Source organism: Xyrauchen texanus, chromosome 27 (assembly GCF_025860055.1).
Source record: "Xyrauchen texanus isolate HMW12.3.18 chromosome 27, RBS_HiC_50CHRs, whole genome shotgun sequence".
Lineage (NCBI taxonomy): Eukaryota > Metazoa > Chordata > Actinopteri > Cypriniformes > Catostomidae > Xyrauchen > Xyrauchen texanus.
This window is the reverse complement of record NC_068302.1, coordinates 15,035,685-15,055,245: the sequence shown is the minus strand read 5'-3', so window position 1 is coordinate 15,055,245 and position 19,561 is coordinate 15,035,685. Positions and strand designations below refer to the sequence as shown.

General features: G+C 37.1%; 1 protein-coding gene across 2 annotated transcripts; it reads left to right on the top strand.

The window, feature by feature from the left end:
• The first annotated feature begins 1,351 nt into the window (after positions 1-1,351).
• LOC127621472 (RNA-binding protein Musashi homolog 1-like) lies at positions 1,352-19,460 on the top strand. 2 transcript variants are annotated; one of them, XM_052095097.1, is made up of 15 exons: positions 1,352-1,490; positions 1,767-1,807; positions 2,603-2,684; positions 2,821-2,905; positions 9,229-9,270; positions 9,523-9,615; positions 11,979-12,027; positions 13,388-13,470; positions 13,605-13,722; positions 14,420-14,500; positions 15,651-15,707; positions 16,043-16,105; positions 16,350-16,501; positions 17,699-17,759; positions 17,921-19,460. In XM_052095097.1, exons 1-14 carry the CDS (start codon positions 1,360-1,362, stop codon positions 17,738-17,740), a joined length of 1,119 nt encoding a protein of 372 aa, XP_051951057.1. In that variant the 5' UTR covers positions 1,352-1,359; the 3' UTR covers positions 17,741-17,759; positions 17,921-19,460. The 2 variants fall into 2 exon arrangements, with proteins under 2 accessions (XP_051951057.1, XP_051951056.1); XM_052095096.1 differs by having other exon boundaries at positions 17,699-19,459.
• The last annotated feature ends 101 nt before the right edge of the window (positions 19,461-19,561 follow it).

The following is a 19,561-nucleotide window of genomic DNA, read 5'->3' as shown; positions in this document are numbered from 1 at the left end:
AGTGACGTACCAGCGTTTGCATATGACCGCCTCCAGCACAAGATAACTACGCTTTAAGCGCAAGACAACTACGCTCATTTCAGTATCGCCGTGCGCCTCACAAGTGTTCAGTCGATGGACAGCGAGCTCTGACAGAGACTACTTGTGCACAGGAAAATTACGATGCCACACAGATGTGCTGTTCCTGGCTGTGGTCAAACAAAACCTCTGAATAAGCTGCCGAAAGATCCAGACGTCAGGGAAAAATGGATGCAGTTTATTTTTTGCGGACGTCCCAGTCACGGCAGTGTTAACTTAAGCGTTTGTTCTGTACATTTTAAGGATGACTGTTTTGAGAACAAATCTCAATATGATGCTGGCTTTGCCAGAAAACTGTTGCTCAAAGATAAGTCCGTGCCGAATATTCTGGGAACAACGACGACGCTAAACTGTAAGTAATCTATTTTAAACTTTAAACTACTTTTTAAAGCGCAATTTCATTCATTATGAATAATCACAGTGTTTTTACTTAGTTTACTTGCATATTGTTCTGGCTGGGGGCGTCAATAATTGATACATAGGCACTGACGTTAGCCAATCATAACAGTGGGCGTTAACACTGAAGTCTTAAATGGAAAACGCCCCCAAAACAGACTGTTTGAATCAGAGGATGAGAAACAGGGTGGGAAAAGGTCATAAATCACTAGATTTTAAAAGTTTTTCTTAAAAAAAAATATATTAATACTATAATTGCACCTAAGGGAACATAATAATACAATAAAAAAACCCATGTCATGACCCCTTTAAAGAAAATAAGTGTGTATTGCTTTTCTCGTGAAGCAAGTAGGCTACTGCGGAATCATTATTATTACGCTTGAATGGGGAACTGTAAACTCTCAACAGCATCATACGTGTTATACCGTACAAAAAGGTAATATGGTAATGTGTTTGTTGCTAGCTAGCATTAAGCTGCGGGTCAGTTGAGTTATTTGAACAGTTCGAATGTAACTTTACGCTAAATAATTTACGTTTATGCTACACAAAGTATTATAGAATATTTAATTTAATATCAAATAAACGAATTTAAATTGTGTGGAGCTAATTTCGACAATTGAATTACGTTTAACAAAAAATAAAACTTTTTTTTTCAGAGAGAGGGAGTAAATAGTTTAAATAGATAAATAATGTCTAATTATTTGACCGGTACAGAGGCGTACAGTTAACATAATCCCAAATCTTTGAAGATTTGATGTGATCATCGTATTACGGAGCAAGGTAATCCACTGACTCCCGGTCAGTTCTCGAGGTCTCCCGTGTCTCAAGCCGGGACTGGACCAAGAGAGAGGTGGAGTCTTTGGGCTTTGAGCTCTAACTCACCCCATGCCAATCCCCCTCTCCACACTTTTTGCCTCCTTTCTCACGCCACACTCGGACGGGACACACAGCCGCGCGATGGAGTCGGAAGGCAGCCAGAGTAACCTGTCCTCATCGGACTCTCCCCACGATCCCTGGTAAAATCATTGCACTGTCTTCATCCGATATCAAAACTTAGCAGACAAGATCGCCAGAGCGAAATCAATTACAAAGTAACTGTAACAAAGCGGGAAAGCGTGTTGGCGGTGTACAGCGCAGCTCACATCCACTCAGATAAGATTCACTGTGAATCACTGTCGTTATGTAAATGTCTGTTTATCTTGATGGCGCTCCTTAATGTCCATTGAATGTCTCTGATTTACATGCAAACGCACAGCACTTTTTGACCGCCCGTATGTCTTGTTTTCAAACAGCAAAATGTTCATCGGTGGTCTGAGTTGGCAGACTACGCAAGGTCAGTAACACTTTCATAGTTTCTAAACATCCCAGCCCAGGAGACAGTGCAATTCGTTTTGTTAAAATAATAAATGTCTTATTAAGGACTAATTAGAATCAAACAACCATTTATCATGACATTCAAACATTAATATCTATTAATCACCAAATCAAGCTCTGATTCTTTAGAATCTCTTAAAAGCAAAAAAAAAATCCCCATGGGTTGCTCTGTAATTTGGCTTGATCCTAACACAAAGGCCATACAACAGGTTTAGCTGAGTGAATGGAGAAAGTTTCACCAACTGCTGTCATGCTGTAGGCTGTGCTCTGTATGTAGGACATGTTGTTTTGAATTACTTTGAGGTATTGTTCAAGGCACAAAACTCTTTATGAACTTCCTGACATTTGATCTACTAGTTATTATCATCATTTAATAGATGCATTTACATTTATGATCTCGGCAGACACGGTAACCTCTTGCATTGCGTGAATGGCTACTAGGGTAATACAGTATGTATGCACCTAATGTGTATTTTTTGTCATATGCATAATGAAATCTAATGAAAAGTCAGACATGACATTTCTAGATGTGTGTATCTGAATAATACATTCATAAGTACAGTGAGTTCTAATGTTATCCAGATTCAGTCTTGTATATTTCACTGCATGATGACCTCACCTTATATATTTTACATCAGACATCTTAGATCATCTCCTATGATGATGTCAACCCTTCATTGTTGACATCATCAAGCTTTTCACCCATCTGAATGTTAAATGTGATAAAAGAAATCTACTTCTCGTCCTTTTTCAGAGGGTTTGAAAGACTATTTCTGCAAGTTTGGTGAAGTGAAAGAGAGCATGGTGATGAGAGATCCAGTTACAAAGCGTTCGAGGTAAGGGGACAAGCAACCTGCCTGGGAAGCCACAGCAAACATACGAAGCCCCTACACAGGCTCTTATTAATGACTGTGTTGTCAGTATACGTAGAGTGGGTGGAAGTGTTGTAATTTTGATCTCTCTTTTGCCTAGGGGTTTTGGATTTGTCACATTTGTTGACCAAGCCGGTGTGGACAATGTTTTGGCCCAGAACAGACATGAGCTGGACTCAAAAACTGTGAGTTTTACACTTAAGTACACTATGCTAACCGTCTACTGATAATCATAGCCAGATTTTGTCAATTGGTACACACACAGAATGTATTTCAACTTTATTAGTTTACTTATTGATTTATCAAGTATTAGTACAAGCTCTTTGAGAGTGAAGAGCCTTGATATGGTGATTAATAATCATTCAGTGATGCGGTGAGGTTTCATGCCTTTTCAGTTTGGGTTTTGGTCCAATAGTTGGAAAGATACAAAATGGAGAAAGGGAGAGAGAAACTTCCCATCTCAGCCTTCCCTGTCTTCAATGAGGTTGTCAGGGAAGCATTCCTATTCTGTGTCAATCGCTATGGTAACTAGGGGACCCGGACAGGGTATGCTGGGAGTTGCTGGGAAGCCTTTGTGGTGCCTTGTCTCAAGGGTGCTCGACAAACACATTAGACTCATGTGGAATTCAGATGTTTCTTACATATAAACAAATCACTCTGTCCTATGATCTTTCATGTCTAATTTTTTAAATGTGTCAAATGGATTTGTTAAAAAGCTTACATTTGTAATGTTAAGAACTGGGCCAGTTTAGATTAATGACATGATTAATGATCCAATTAATGAAATGAGCAATATTCTGCAACAAAACTGATTACCATTATCAGTCACCGTATTACACAAATGGGAAAATAGGAAGCTTTGATGAGTGATTTTGTGTGTTATGGTGCATCTATTTGTGAGAGTCTTTGTCACTGTTCAGAGCAGGCGGGTCCTGGGACAATGGTGCCCGTTGGTTGCCATGGTGACAGTGGAGTCACCCCCCAGGGGGTCAGGCCTGAAGGAGAAGGAAAAAAAACTTTCTCATCTCTGTCTGTCTCTCTCTCCCGCTTCTGAAAGTTTGAACTAGTTCCTCATGTGATTGAAAAACTGCCTTGCACTATGGCAACAGGTAGTACCTGGCAGACCACAATGAAACTGTGTGTTTCTGTACTTTCGAAAATATTCAAGCCTCCAAGTAAATGGTTTGGAATCACCCTGATCAGCCGTTAAAGGGATAGTTCACCCAAAAACAAAAATTGTGTCATCATTCAGATTATCGTGTTGTTCCAAATGAATTTCTGTCATTCTAACATCTCCTTTTGTGTTCCTAGGAGAAAATATTGTTTTTGTAGGTGAACTATTTCTTTTAAGACAAAAATCATTGTAGAGTCATTGTAGTTTTTACTGAGCACTCTGGTGACTCATTCCAATAGTTTGCAGAGGCTGACTGGAATAGCCCATCTGACTCTTAAATGAAACCAACATAACAGCTAGTGAACATTTACAGTGTTTCTCACCTCCAGTCTTCTGGACAGCATGGCCGCTGTGCTATTTTCTAAGTGCCTCCCCCCTAGATAGAGAGGCAGGCAGAGCCAGGGGAACATGGAGGCCTTTGTCCTGCTTTACCTCTATGACTGTGCCCCTGTGAAGGTGCCTTATGGCTGCTCGCCTGGGCCGACTTTAAACTGGAGATTAGCTTAACGAGCTCAGCGATGGGGCAGTGGAGGAGGGGAGGACAGAAAAGAAAGAGAGAAATGTGTGTGGCTTAACACATAAAATCTGAATTTTTAGTCAACAGTCTTGGGACGCACAGTTAAACATTTGTGCAGACAGTGCAGTCGTTGTGTAATATTTTGTGTGCGTTTATAGGTATGTGATTGATACACAATGCTAACAGGTATCCAGCGATTGACCCTGAAGGATTGACCTGGTTTGTCAAATCCACTGATTTAAATAGTTTTGACAGGGACAGCAATTGTTGCTGTTTAAGGGCAAATCTTGGCCAAATATTATTATAATATATTGGAAAAACCTTCTTTAGATTTCATTTATTATGCAAGTATGTTTAGAATGTTTAACACGGTAGAGAGAAAATAGTGTATGTATGCATGTATGTTTATTTTTCCCCAAAAAGGTAAACTGTTGAATCAAAGAAGATTCTTATTCCCTGAGCCACAGAGCAATATTGACAACTTCTTAAAATCACACTCACAGTTAACGCCCAAATTGCTTCTCTATATGGAATGTACATCTGTATTCATGCAATACAAAAAAAAAAGAAAACGTTTCTCGTCATAACATCATCTTCTCTTATATGATGAATTACCTTACCTGATCTCATAGAAACATTACTAAACATTAGTAATTTTTGGCAAAATTATGTTTGCGTGGCTCTTTGGACATATCGCTGTAGTTTCCTGGTAAAATGAACACTAGGGGGCGCTACAACAACAAAGAGTTGTAAAAGTAAAATGGGCTGAAACTTTTAATAAGTTAATAATTAGTCAATTAGTAATATTTAATAATAAGTTAGTTTAAGTGTGAACTTGAACATTTTCAAACATGTATACATTAAATGGGGGTGAATTAGTAAATATTATTTATGATTATGTGTTATTTTTAAAGTGTCATCATTTATTAATCCTAAAGAGAAAATTTTGTCATAATTATTTGCTAATTTGTGTAAATTTCATTGGTAAATAAAATAAGTAAATTCTACTTAAATGCACCCGTTCATGATCAAAAACATTCTCTGGTGTTTGTCACCATCATGTTGTTTTGTTTTATGACACTAACAGTTAGGTTTAATGTTTAGGGTAGGGAGGTCAGTTTTGTTGATTTAAAACTTGCATTTGAGCATTAACCTTAAAGGCGTAATTTGTTTGGTAAACTGCCGCAGTATGTTTAAGGAGCCATGTAATATTTTGCAAAAATGTTGCCAAAGTCACACATTTTCTTGAGATCACTGTCTAATGACTTGATAAAATGCCGGGGGGTCAAGTGTAAAATCTGAATTTTGGGGAGGATGTGTCCCCCTCAATGCCTATTCCAGTTACATGCCCTGGTAAAATGTCTAAAGCAAGCTCATACTGATTCCATTACTTTTCAGTGTCTCTCGTCACTCTTTTTGAACAAAAGAAACTCTAATGACAATGATCTGTTTTGTGTGACCATACATTTTATCCTCAGCTTTCCTCTCATGTGTGTCGGTGGCTGTATGTTGATTTTGTTTGTGTGTGTCTGTTTGTTTGTTTTTGATTGTGCACAGGAGTGGTGGGGCCTCAGCAATGTTGTGGACCGGAGGTGACTATCAGAGTAGTCTAGAAACTAGAGACATAAACCGTAGCTTCTGCATCAGATCTCTATTCAGATTAGCTTAGCCTCTTCATTTTACTCTCTAGATTCACAATGAAACACTGTTACTCGTAGTCTGAATTTGTATGAAAATAATGGGGTGAATCTGGTAAACTGTTGTAGTTTACTTCAGAGGTGCTAGCTCTTTAGTGTAGCTCTATTCGAACCCTCTCATGGTCAGACTAATCATTATTGCTGCAAGAGCTGTACCGCCTTCACTGTCTTCTAGAATTTAACCTCAGTACAGCATGATGTAGACTAGTGTTTGGTAAATAGCTGGACTAGAAATGTATAGACTAATATAGAGGTCTGAGTATCTGTAATATATGTCTATTTTCGCATCTTGCAACAAGTGCTAATCAGTTGGTTTGATTAAAAAAACAAAGATACAACCATTTTTTTTTCTCTCAAATTGCACAAATCTAGTACTAATAATTTGAGCTACCTGTACATTATTGTAATGCACTGAATTACAAATGTAGTTTCTGGGTCTTCAAGGAGCTGGATATTATGAGTGGTGTTTTATGGATCATGCCTAGTGAAGTGCATACATTTTCAGATTTCATGCATTTTAAGTCGCAATCAAAGAAAGAAAGAAAGAAAAAAGGAAGACATGCAAAAACAAACAAACACAAACAAACAACATAGTTTTTTGTTTGGCTGTCAAAAGAGTGTGTGGGTCAAGGATGCTCTGCTGCTTGCGTTTTCTGTGCCTTCTATTGTTTTCCTACCATTTTTCCTCCAAAGAAACATGGTTGTCGTGTTTCTCTGAGTGTTTTTCATGTCATCCGATGATGTTTACTGGAAAGCGGACCCATCTCTTGTCCTGTACACTCAGTCACAGGTGGCCATGGCAGCCTCTTCTGTGTAGTCATGTTCTTCCATTTCCTCTGGTCTCTTATAGAAACATGTCAACTTTTCACCACTATTTATGAGCGTTAACACAGAGACACTCTCTAATTATTTTACTCTTAAAGGGCTAGTTCACCCAAAAATAAAAATACTGTAAGTGTTTACTTGTTCTCATGTTGTTTCAAACATGTATAACTTTCTTTCTTCTGTGGAACACCAAAGGAGAAGTTTAGCAGAATGTCAGAGCTGCTCTATAAAATTGGAGGGCACAAGGAATTGTTAATCTCCAAAATGGACATAAAAGCACCTTAAAAGTATTTTATACTGTGTAAAAGTGGTAACCTGCAGTTGTTATCATAAGGTACGGCTGGGCGATACATTTTCTATATCAATGATAAACTTTAAAGTAAGTTGGCAAAGTTATACGCACAACTAGCTTAATGAATCACAGTCATAAAATCAGCTTGTTAGGAAGTATTAGCAGGCTAGCGGCTACATAGCCCTGCTGTCATGGAAACTGGTAATGAGGCTCAGTAGCCGCTAGCTAGCTCTCTAGCTCTGGCTAATATGATATCGAACAAGACAGCACTAATAATCCAATACAGCTCTCAATTGAGCACAACAGCAACATCAACACCGTTGCTGTTATTTATTTTGTATTTAGCTTAAAAAATGCCATGATCCATAGCACTGTCACAGGCAAGAAAGTGTTTCTCCTTCTAGTGATGTTTGGCAGTTGGCAATCCAGTTTATGGTGCATTACCACCACCTACTGAGATGGAGTGTGAAGCGTTACAAGAAAATATTTCAGTGCAGTCAAATGTCAGCTGAAGATGATTAAGCTGGCAATATTTGATCAAAAAGAGGTCACACACACCATATGCAGGATTAAATCCAAACGTGAGTATACTTTAAAGTTAGCTTACCCTCTGGGGTTGACTTGTAATCGAACAAGTTATGGTTACATTCATTCTTGAGGTCCAACAATCATGTGGAATGCATTTCCTCACCCATTAATGGCTTGAAATGTATATCATATAAATAGCGATATCGAATGATATGACAAAATATTTTTGTGATATTATTTCTGGCCATATCGCCCAGCGCTAACATAAGGTTCTATTTCTACTAGAAGGAGCCCTTAAAATGACCCTTGTTGGTGCAACTCAATGAAACAGGTTGATTCAGTCTTATTAAATCATAATTATTGAGTTGAATAAACACACTTCGATGTTACCACTTGAAGTAAAAAAAAATGTAGGTAAAAATTTCTTTCTTCAGTGTAGGAGTCGACTTATGCAGTACATTTTAAATGAGGAACAGACTAACATTTAAAGGAATAGTTCACTCAAAAATTATAATTCTTTCATCATTTACTCACCCTCAATCCGTCTCAATCTCTTATGACTTTATTTCATCTGCAGAACACAAACAAAGATATTTTGGGATGTATGATGTGTTTTTGTCCGTACAATGCAGGTCAATGGGGTCCAACATTTTTAAGTTGCAAAAAATGAAATAAAGTCAGCAAAAAAGTAATTCATACATGCTTTAAGATATCTTCGTTTGTGTTCTGCAGACAAAAGAATGTAATATGAGTTTGAGACAGCATGAGGGTGAGTAAATGATGACAGAATTTTAATTTTGAGGGAACTATTCCTTTTAAGTTGTTATTCACTGAAACTCTGGCCTTGAAAATCTTGCTTAACAGTTGTGGTCATCATTCACTTTCATTGGACGGGAAAGAGCAGCTTGCACATTCTGCTATAAATAACTCCTTTTGTGTTACATGTGGAAAAAAAGAACTGAGGGTGAGTTTGGAACAACGTGACGGTGAGTAAATGATGACAGAATTGTCATTTTTGGGTGAGCTTCTGTATACTTTTAGTAGTTTATGGTCGTTTTCATAGAGAGCTCACTGTCACTATTGTTGTCTCTATCATGAATCTGCACTGTGTCTCATTTCACATCACTCTTATTCTTTTCACTGCTTGTATGACTACTGTTATTCTCAGACAGTACAAAGTTAATACAGGTGCAGTCAGTGGCTTTAAAACACACAGGCTTCTGAAAGGGCCAAGACAGCAACTAAACCAGAGCTCAGAGGATGTAAACACAGGCCTGAAGATGCTGGGGTTCTTTTAGTGCAGTGGTTCTCAACTTCTTTGACTCCTAGTGGGTCCTGGCCCTCTGGTTGAGAACCACTATTTTAGTGTACTTCTCACTAATGTTCTCATTTACAGTTCTGGGAGTGCTGATGTCAATGTTCCCCTTTCTCCAGAGTTTCTAAACTAGACCTTCTTTTCTCAATCTCTCCTCTAGATTGACCCGAAAGTTGCCTTCCCACGGCGAGCCCAGCCTAAGGTATGAGCTTCTATACATGCGTCATTGTGGCCTGTCCAGTATGGCTGCCTTCCTTAGAAGCTTATAAAGTTATAAGCCATGAGTGGCTGCATTATATAAAGTGGTTATATGCATTTGTTTTAATGAATTTGTTGTGTTTGTATTTTTAATCCATTTGTTTCTAGAAATTAGAGTCTGAACTATCCGTTTTATAATGATTAGTTTATAGTTTTTGTTATGTTGTACTAATATTCACCCTCTCTCATTTTTCAGTTGGTGACTCGGACAAAGAAAATCTTTGTTGGAGGCCTGTCGGTGAACACAACTATTGAAGATGTAAAACAGTACTTTGACCAGTTTGGAAAGGTAAGCTGCCTTTGTGTGAAGCAACTGAAGACATTTCGCGATGATAAAAATCTGTCTTTAAGTGAAGCAGTTCAGATAAAACGAGAGAAACAATTCATTCAGAAGGTGTACAGAGTGAAATCTGAGCCAGTTTGATAGGGAAGCATGAAAGAGGAAGAGAGAAAGGCACAGGGAGACTGAGAGAAAGAGTTGGGCTTGAGTTTGAGAGTTTTTGAAGGGGTGAGTTTTGTTTGCTGGGGAAGGTGGGAGAGATTACTTGAATCTGAATTAATCTTATGGAACAGCTGCTCCTGCCCTCATCCCCCTCCTACCCTGTTACCACGGTGACAGTACCCATCCATTGTCCCCAAGTAATTTAGCGGGCAAAAGGTTTTGTGTTTGGGGTGTGTGTAGGAGAGAAAAAGAGGGAAAGACTGTGTGTTTAGGGGGAGGATGAATGTTCATAACTGAATAAATACAACAATAACCCCAAAAGTTGTGCGTTTTTCTGAAATCTTCTAATCTTTCTTTGAAACATATGCGTCATGGTTTCAGATTGTCAGTGATTTAGGTGTAAAACTTTGGTTGAAAAGATTTCAGCATTCTTGAGCAATACTTGAGTGTGGAATGCAGAGAGAGAGAAGGAGCGAGAGAGGGATGATAGTCGCAGCCACCCGGGGAAGTTGCAGATTAGTTTGCCTCACTGGTCACTTTGTGTGTTGGCCTGGTTTGGACAAGGGATGGAGAGAGGGAGCAAAGAAGAGAGAAAAACAGACACCATTAGAAGCAGCTAACAGAAAAAGGCACACTTTTAGGATGGCTGTACTCATTTATACATTCTCAGTTATAAACGATACTAATTATTATTTGTTAATAGAAAAGTTACTGAAATATTACTACTGCGAACGACAGACAGACAGACAGACAGACAGACAGACAAATTAATCATGGACGGATGGATGGATGGACAGACAGACAAATGAATCACAGATGGATGGATGGATGGATGGACAGACATAGATAGATAGATAGACAGACATATAGAATTAACACAGACAGGCAGATAAACAGAGAGACAGACAGATGATATTGGCCAAAAATTGGCTACTCAGTAAAAGGAAACTGAGAGAGTGCATAGAGTGCTGTTTGACTTTTATATTGGTTTCTCCATTTAGTTTTGTGCACACACATAAAGTGTTGATTGGTCAAGCTGTCCATTCTGGACTGAGGTTTCTCTGACCTTTAGGCTTAAGCTGTTTGGAGATGTCTGTCAGTATACTCACACATACCGTACACACACTCAAACATAAGACAAATACTCACACTCCTTACTTCTAGAATAACCTCAATGGTATTTGAATCTTTATGATCTTGTCATATTTTAATTATTTAATTAGGCAATGTTCACATTCTTTTTTTTTTTTTTTTCAAAGTACTGTATACGGTTAATACATTTCCAGTGTTAAAGAGAGGCGTAAACAAAATCAAGGTGTTTTTAACTGAAAATATAATAGTGTGGACATGGCCTAAGCAGGCCCGGCTCTTGCCCTCTATGTTAGATTGGGCTGGGAGATGTCATAGGTGGGCATCTGGGAAATGGACTACTCAGACAACGTATTTTCATGTCTGGAGAGAAAATGCATAGATTCTTATTATATATATATGTATAAAACAATTCACTTTAAAAAAGCCTACAGTATAATAATTTTGTTCTGTGAAAAGGAGCTCTTGGGTTAATTGTGAAGATCATAAGGCCCATTATACATATATATTCCCAAAATCAAAAATATATATTGAAATTAAACAGATAAACGTTATATATAATCATAAGATAGAAGTGGGCCCGACATCCGTATCCTTGGTATACTACCTACATTATTAAAAGCCTTAAAGCAAAATACAAAGACAATTCAGAGTCCGCAAAGATGCAAGGATAGAGTTAAGAGAAATAATATCATGGATGAATACAGGGATATAGTGGAAGTAAATATATTATTGGCTGATTGATAACATATAACAATAATAACCTAAAATCTGAACATAGATGGAACTGCTTAAAGAAGTAATGATGCACTGTATTATATTCTAAGTTAAAGAATATTATTTCGCTTTGACTTTTCTAATTAATTGGTTAAATGGAAATGGAATTAGCAATTATACTGCGCTACAAATGCAAAACGCAAAATATAGACTGAAATTAGGTCTGCGAAAGACAAGTTTGGCTCATACTGTATGTACAAAATCCACATCAAAATAAATTCAGAGACTGCACATTTTTGAGAAGAATATGAATAAAACATTTTTGTTTTTCTGGACTAATGCTAGATAGATAACAAATAATACATGTATGAATCTCTCGCTCTCTCTCTCTCTTTATCCTAAAGGTGGATGATGCAATGCTTATGTTTGACAAAACAACCAACAGGCACAGAGGTAAATGCCTTAATTTCATTAAATAACTAAACAATGGCAGGTCAATGGCAGCCATTCAGACTCCTCTCCCATTAGCTGCTTCCTTCCTAAACCTAGTCCGATCTGTCTCTGTCTCTTCTCCATGGCCCTCCATCCTGTACTCTTTAGGATAAGTGGTAGGTGAGGAGAGTGATTGAGTAATTAGTGTGTTCGTTAATAGGGGTTTAGGCTAAAACCTCTTTGAATGCCCTGCCCTCCCCACACAGCAGCCTTTCAAACCAGCACAGAGGTAGAAGAGAGGAGACACATGGAGGGATGGAGACAGGGGAAGGGAGAAGCAAAGTCTGTTAATAAAGATGTTAAAATTGACATGTGTTTTTTATAGGTTTTAAATAGAACAGATTAGAAGAGCTCTGAGGGACACTCAGCTTCACAAATATGCAGCCGCAAAGTGGAGAGATTAGGGAAAGAGCAAACAACATATTTATCACTTACATCACTGAATAAACCAGAATACATTAGGTTACACCAACATAACTACTTTTAAGGGTTAGAGCAGGTAGAGATAGGTCCTTAAAGGGACAGTTCACACAAAAATTTTAATTGTCTAATCATTTACTCACCCTCATGATATCCCAGATTTGTATGACTTTCTTTCTACTGCATAACTTAAACTAAGATTTTTAAAAGAATTTCTCAGCTCTTTAGGTCCATACAATGCAAGTGAATGGTGACCAAATTTTTGAAGCTCCAAAAAAACACATAAAGAAGCATAGAAGTAATCCATAAAACTCCAGTGGTTAATTCCATGTCTTCTGAAGCGATCTAATAAATTTGGGGTGAGAACAGACTAAAATATAACTCCTTTTTCACTGTACATTTTGCCATTGCAGTCTCTTGGCAGGATTATCATTTCAAGCTCGATTACACTTCCTAGGTTCTTCTATAGGAAGTAAAATAAAGCTTAAAATCATGATCACCAAGGAGAATGTTGTCAAGAATAATAGTGAAAAAGGAGTTACATTTTGGTCTATTCTCACCCAAAATGGATTATATGCTTCAGAAGACATGGATTAAACCTTTATGTGCTTTTTGGGGCTACAATATTTTGGTCTCCATTCATTTACCTACAGAGCTGAAATACTCTTCTAAAAATATCAATTTGTGTTCTGCAGAGCAATGAAAGTCATACAAATCTGGGATGGCATGAGGGTGATTAAATGATGAGAGCATATTTTGGGTGAACTATCCCTTTAAGGTAACAGTTCTTAAGGTATATGAATTTTAGACATTGTTTATAATGATGAATGAAGTGGAAATCCAAAAGTAAATTGTGATCTGTCTGCTGTTTCTGAATGTCTGGTCTCTTTCTTGCCTTCAGGGTTTGGATTTGTGACTTTTGAGAATGAAGATGTAGTGGAGAAAGTCTGTGAGATACACTTCCACGAGATCAACAGCAAGATGGTGAGGATTCATTATTCTGATACACTGTTTTGTTTGCATCTACTCTGTAACCTATTTTTACAGTAACAACTATAATACCAGTTCCTGTTTTGATTGTATAACTATCTTACATCCTCTTTTTTTTCCATTCATAGGTGGAGTGTAAGAAGGCCCAACCCAAGGAAGTGATGTCACCCACAGGCTCTTCAAGAGGTCGTGCTCGTGTCATGCCCTACGGGATGGATGCCTTCATGCTTGGCATAGGAATGCTAGGTAAGAGTGTGGCTCTTAACAGCCGACTACAGAGATGACTAGTATCCAAGTAATCCAAAGTGTCATGTAGACTCTTCTGCCCTCTGCTGATAAGAGTGTGAAGTGCAGTCTGCACAGGCCAAAAACATAATGTAATTGAACCCATTCTGAATATAGAGAAATCCTGTTCTTTTAATCTACAATATTTAAATAAAATTTAATGAAACTAATATTCAGTAAACTAATAGTAATTTAATATTAATATTAATTAGAAGTAACCAGAACACATTGATATAATATTTTGCCACACTACCGTTTATGAATAGACACTAATTGGTCTCATTTTATATTAGGTGTCTTTAACTACTATGTACTAACATTAAAATACATAAAATACAATGAATATATTGTGTAACTACATGTTGTTCTGCAAAATGATCACAAGATTCACATTTGGTGCTACTGAGATTGAGGTACAGGTAGGTTTAGGAGTAGGGTTAGGGGTTAGATTAGGGTTACGGTCAGGGTTGGGTTAGGTTTAGGATTAGGGTTGGTAAGGTTAACAGTGTAGCTACACATGTAATTAAATGCATGTACTATAAATGTAAGTACAATGCAACAATAGAGAACATTGTATCAAATGCTTAAGTACATAGTAGTGAAAGACACCTAATATAAAGTGGGTCCCACTAATTTGTGTTATATTATTTCCTCACAGGTTATCCAGGGTTCCAGGCAGCAACGTATGCCGGTCGCAGCTATACTAGTCTTACACCAGGATACACATATCAGTTTCCTGGTAAGGCTCAATTCCTAGCCCATACAGTAAATAATATTGTTTAATGTCTCTGTAGACCTTTTCACACATTGGTTTATGACTAGTAACTCTTTGCAGACACTCAGGATTATCGTCAAATATCGAGTTATTATAGCGGATTATTTATTGTGTAATATATAATGATTCAGTATATTTGTTCCAGTATATACAATTTATAGTACATATTATGCAATGGCTTGTTGACAAACAAAAAGGTCCAACATTTAGCAACATAAGTAAATAGTTACTTATATTATTATTATTAGTTACATAGCATTACTATGTATGCTTCTGAATATTATCTATAAGACTTGGTAAAACATATGCTGTCACCCCATATGCACATGCACATGTACTTTTTTTCATGATATTCAAATTCATCCTTGGGATTGGTAAAGGAGAGTCTTTGTAATTGTTCAGTCTCTAAAATTAAATGATTTCCCAATGTTTTGTGTGACCACCTTTGCCTTCAAAACAGCACCAATTATCCTAGGTACACCTGGACCCAGTTTTCTTGGTTGTTGCAGATAATATGTTTCAAGCTTCTTAGAGAATTTGCCACAGTTCTTCAATCTATTCAGGCTGTCTCAATTGTTTCTGTCTCTTTATGTAATCTCAGACAGACATGATGTTCAGTGGAGGGCTCTGTGGGGCCCATGCCATCTCCTGCAGAGCACCCTGTTCTTCTATTCTAATGTTTTCTATTTGCAAAAGTAATGTTTGGGAGTCTAAAATGTATTTTACTGATTGACACATTAAAGCTGAAGATATAAATAACCATCTTAAGACAAATGCTTTTGTGAAACATCTTCAGTGCCTAAAACGTTTGCACAGTACTATATATATATATACACACACACACACACACACACACACATATATATATATATATATATATATATATAGGTATTTTACATAGGTATTTTTTGTATTACAACTGCGTTAAAGTAATTTAAATCACTCTTAAATATAAAAAAACTAAACACAATTTGAAAGGCTGCCTGTCTTGTCAGTAGCTAGTGTCTCTCATGTTTGTTGCACTAAAGACCCTGTAGTTCTTAGCATGTGTGTAGTTTGACCAGTGCTCTTGTGTGTATGTTTAAACAGCTTTGTGTGTTTATCTCTATTCTAGAATTCCACTTAGAGAGGACCCCCCTCCTGACATCACCTCACCCCTCTGAGCTCACAGGTTAGTTCCTCTATGAGTATAACAAGCAGCTACATGTTACTTGGTCACCATTTTCCAATACACAGTATAATGTGCAACACAAAGTGGTACAATTTTACTTTAGCAATAAGATTTCAGTGATTTATAGCTGGTTATTACACTACCAAGAAAATCCTGCATAAAAATTAATTGTCGGCTGTTACCGCACATTATCAGACCAGACTTCCTTTGTATGATGTTAAACTGTGGTCATCATAAATGAATGCTTTTTTAATTCCTGCCTTTTTCAGGCCATGCTGTTCTCATTGAATGATCTTTTATGTTTGTTTGTTTGTTCTGTGTGTACATTTTCATAGCCATTCCTCTAACGGCATACAACCCCATGGCGGCCGCCGTAGCAGCAGCAGCTATGGTTAGAGGTGTGAGAATTTTGTTGTTTTTACATCCCACGCATGACTTCTCAGGAAATGTGCTCACACTCAAATGTGGATTTTCACTCTCTGGCTGTGCCATTTTAAGATTTTCTCTTATTGTAAAGTGATTTCAAAACTGCTGAAGATATTGTAAAATTTCATGTCTAATTTAAAATATATATATATATATATATATGTATGTATATATATATATATATATATATATATATATATATATTTTATTTTGCAGGCTCCACTCCTCGCTCAGCTGGGTTTTTAGGTACCAGCAGTCCTGGGCCGATGGCAGACCTGTATGGAACGGCCAATCAGGACTCAACAGTCAGCAGCTATATCAGTGCTGCAAGTCCTGCACCAAGCACTGGATTTAGCCACAGCCTTGGGGTGAGTCAAAACATGAGCACATCTGACTGACAGAATGCTTTTAAAGGGATAGTGCACCCCAAAATGATAATTCTGTCATTATATAATTTATCATTTACTCAACCTCAAGGCCCTGATATACTTCCGGGGATGTTCTGCTTCGTTCTTCATTCGGGGTAAAAAGAAGTTCTAAACAGCCGAGTAACAGTATACTATTGGCAAACATTCAGACACCCATCACACCGCTGTGGGAGGCATTTAGAAGTCAATTTAAATATGAGGACGAAATGAAAACCTTGTTATCATTGACTTAATGCCTCATTCTATGAGTAGTATTCAAACTTATGTCAGTAAAAGATGCTTTTTTAACCACTCGATGATGATGTAAAGAAATATATATGCTGTAGAACATTTTTACATTCTGAATTCATGACGCTAATGCGCTAACACGCTATATGCCGCCATAATGTGCAGCGGTTACACTGTTATTGTAATTTGTGATGACACTGATACTACTGCAAAGATGAGCGTATGAAAGGGTTAATGTGCAGAATAAAGACAAAAGGATGATGAAAAGAGAGGCATATCTTTGGGCAAATGTGTGAATGGCTTTTGCTGCAGATGGCACATGAGTAAATGTTGACAGATCTTAACTGACTGAATAATGTAAACAAAATGAGCTGTTGGCCTCAGGTTAGGTGGAGCTACAGGTCACACCTACCGATGACATTGCCCAATGGCAGTAGTTCTTCCTAAAAATCCGCCAGGCGAGATGTTACAAACCACCGAAACAAACGCAAAAACAGTCTTTCTGGACATATTTTGTTCTAAATGACGTCACACCCATTCATTCTTTAATTTCGTATGAAGCATATCGGGGCCTTCATGTTGTTCCAAACCAGTATGACTTTCTTCTGTGGAACAGAAAAGGGGATAGGCAGAATGACAGCCTCAGTAACCTTTACTTTCATTGGGGAAAAGACACAATGAAAGTGTTCCACTGAAGAGAGAAAGTCATACATGTTTGGAACAATATGAGAGTGAGTAAATGATGATCAATTATTTGGTGAACTATACTTTTAAGTTACTCAAATTTAACTTGTTGACTCCTAGCATATTTTGTCTTCTGATATTCAGTCAGAGACAATCAATTGTCACATTTTATACCTTGCGAGCAATTTTGTTAAACGTAATTCCCTTTTAATTTTTATTTTACAGGGCCCTCTGATTGCTACGGCATTTACTAATGGCTACCACTGATATGTAATATGAGTAATAGGTACAATAAGGTTCTTTGTTCCTACGTCTTCCCTAAGTCTTAAGGAAAGATTTTTAAAGTGTGTTCTGATTGGTTTCAATCAGATATAATGGATGCACTCTATGTGCCGCAGGGTTTATTTTTATTTTCTCAAGCTGTCTTTAAATGTTTTTTTTTATCAGATGGATCAGCCCTACGCCAGACTCATACTGATGTGATGGCGGCTGCAACACTATTAATGTGATGTGACATATTTACTGTCTTATCATTCTCATATCAACTAACCTCCTCTCTTTTTGCATCTTTCTGTTTATGTTTTTCTCTTAGTTGTTTGAGGTTTTGTCTTTTTTGTGATTACTTTATATACATGCTCCTGCAGGCATGTTGTAGGTTTGTAATTGTAGAAACATCTTTCCACTCTTTAAGAGCAATAATCTGTGTCTGAACTATGGATCTTTGTAGCGTTGAACTAAGACTAAATCGGTTTCAGATGCATTTGGTACATTTTTTACAGAAGAATATAGTGATATCCAATTGTATATTTTGTTAGCTTTGCAACTGGACTTACTACATTGATAATGAAATAAGTAGTAATTTTAACAAGAACATATTTCTCAGACTTAGATTCAACCTTGTTTTAGGTTTTTTTGTTTTGTTTTTGTGTAAAATATTGTACATACTGTCTTTTTGATCTTGGTGAGATCTGTATTCCATTGTGGGATACATCTGTCAGTGTGATTATGAATGAGTTTTTTACACTCAAGAACAACAACACCTGATAGTCTTTGTGTTTAAAAAGTTATGTATTTTTCATGATTTGATGAACTTGAACTTGTTTTATTTTGTTCGTTGTGTTTTTGATGAAAGAAGGCAATGTGAATGATTCAACTATTGAAGGAGTGTGTGTGTGTGTGTGTGAACGAGTGAGTAAGTTAGTGAGTGTGTGTGTGTGTGTACGCAGGTTAAATGCTGGTTGCAAGAGAATGAGTGCATGCTGTCATGATTGAATGTATTATCTTTAGTAAGATGATTTAAAATGTGAATTTTAACCCCCCTGTCCCTCATGTCCATAATTTTACATTACTTTTACCAAGTTTATATACATAACACAGATGCATTCATCTCTTTTAGAGGTTTAAAGTCTTGTAATAATTGGAGAATACATTTCTTTTCATTAAAGATTCACAACTGGTAAATATAACACTAATATAACAACACTGTTTATGAAGTAAACAGGATGACTGTTTATAATCAAAAGTATTATTGGTTCTTGTTTGAAGCCTGACCCTCTCTGAAAAAAATTACAAAGTAAACTTGGAAATTGTGAGGGGAAAAAAACATATTTCAAATATCAGTGACACTTTAGAAATTATACTTGACTTAAAGTTGTATACAGTGAGTCACAGCACACCAGACGCAATGCCTTTTTTATTTACATCACCTGTTGCTGCACCGCATAAGAGATTATACTCAAAACCACCCACACTCTGTCATTGATTCCCTCTTCTGAAAGCAGGCACTGAACACCCCCACATATAAATCTCTATTCCTAATGCATTGGAGGTTTAAAAAAAAATACAATGAAACAAAAGATTTCTATCAGGGTGAACCACATCATACGACTTGTGCATTAAGTCTCCAAATGGTGTTGCATAGGAAATAACGCATGCTAGTCTTTTTCGATACCACACATTTTGTCTGTTCCATCAATAAATTGTTTATTCATTTTATATATTTCTCAAAACATTTTGTTCATATTTAGTAAATTGTGGTTACAAAATGTGACTCTCTCTTCCCTACGTCCAATGATTTCCTATTTAAGT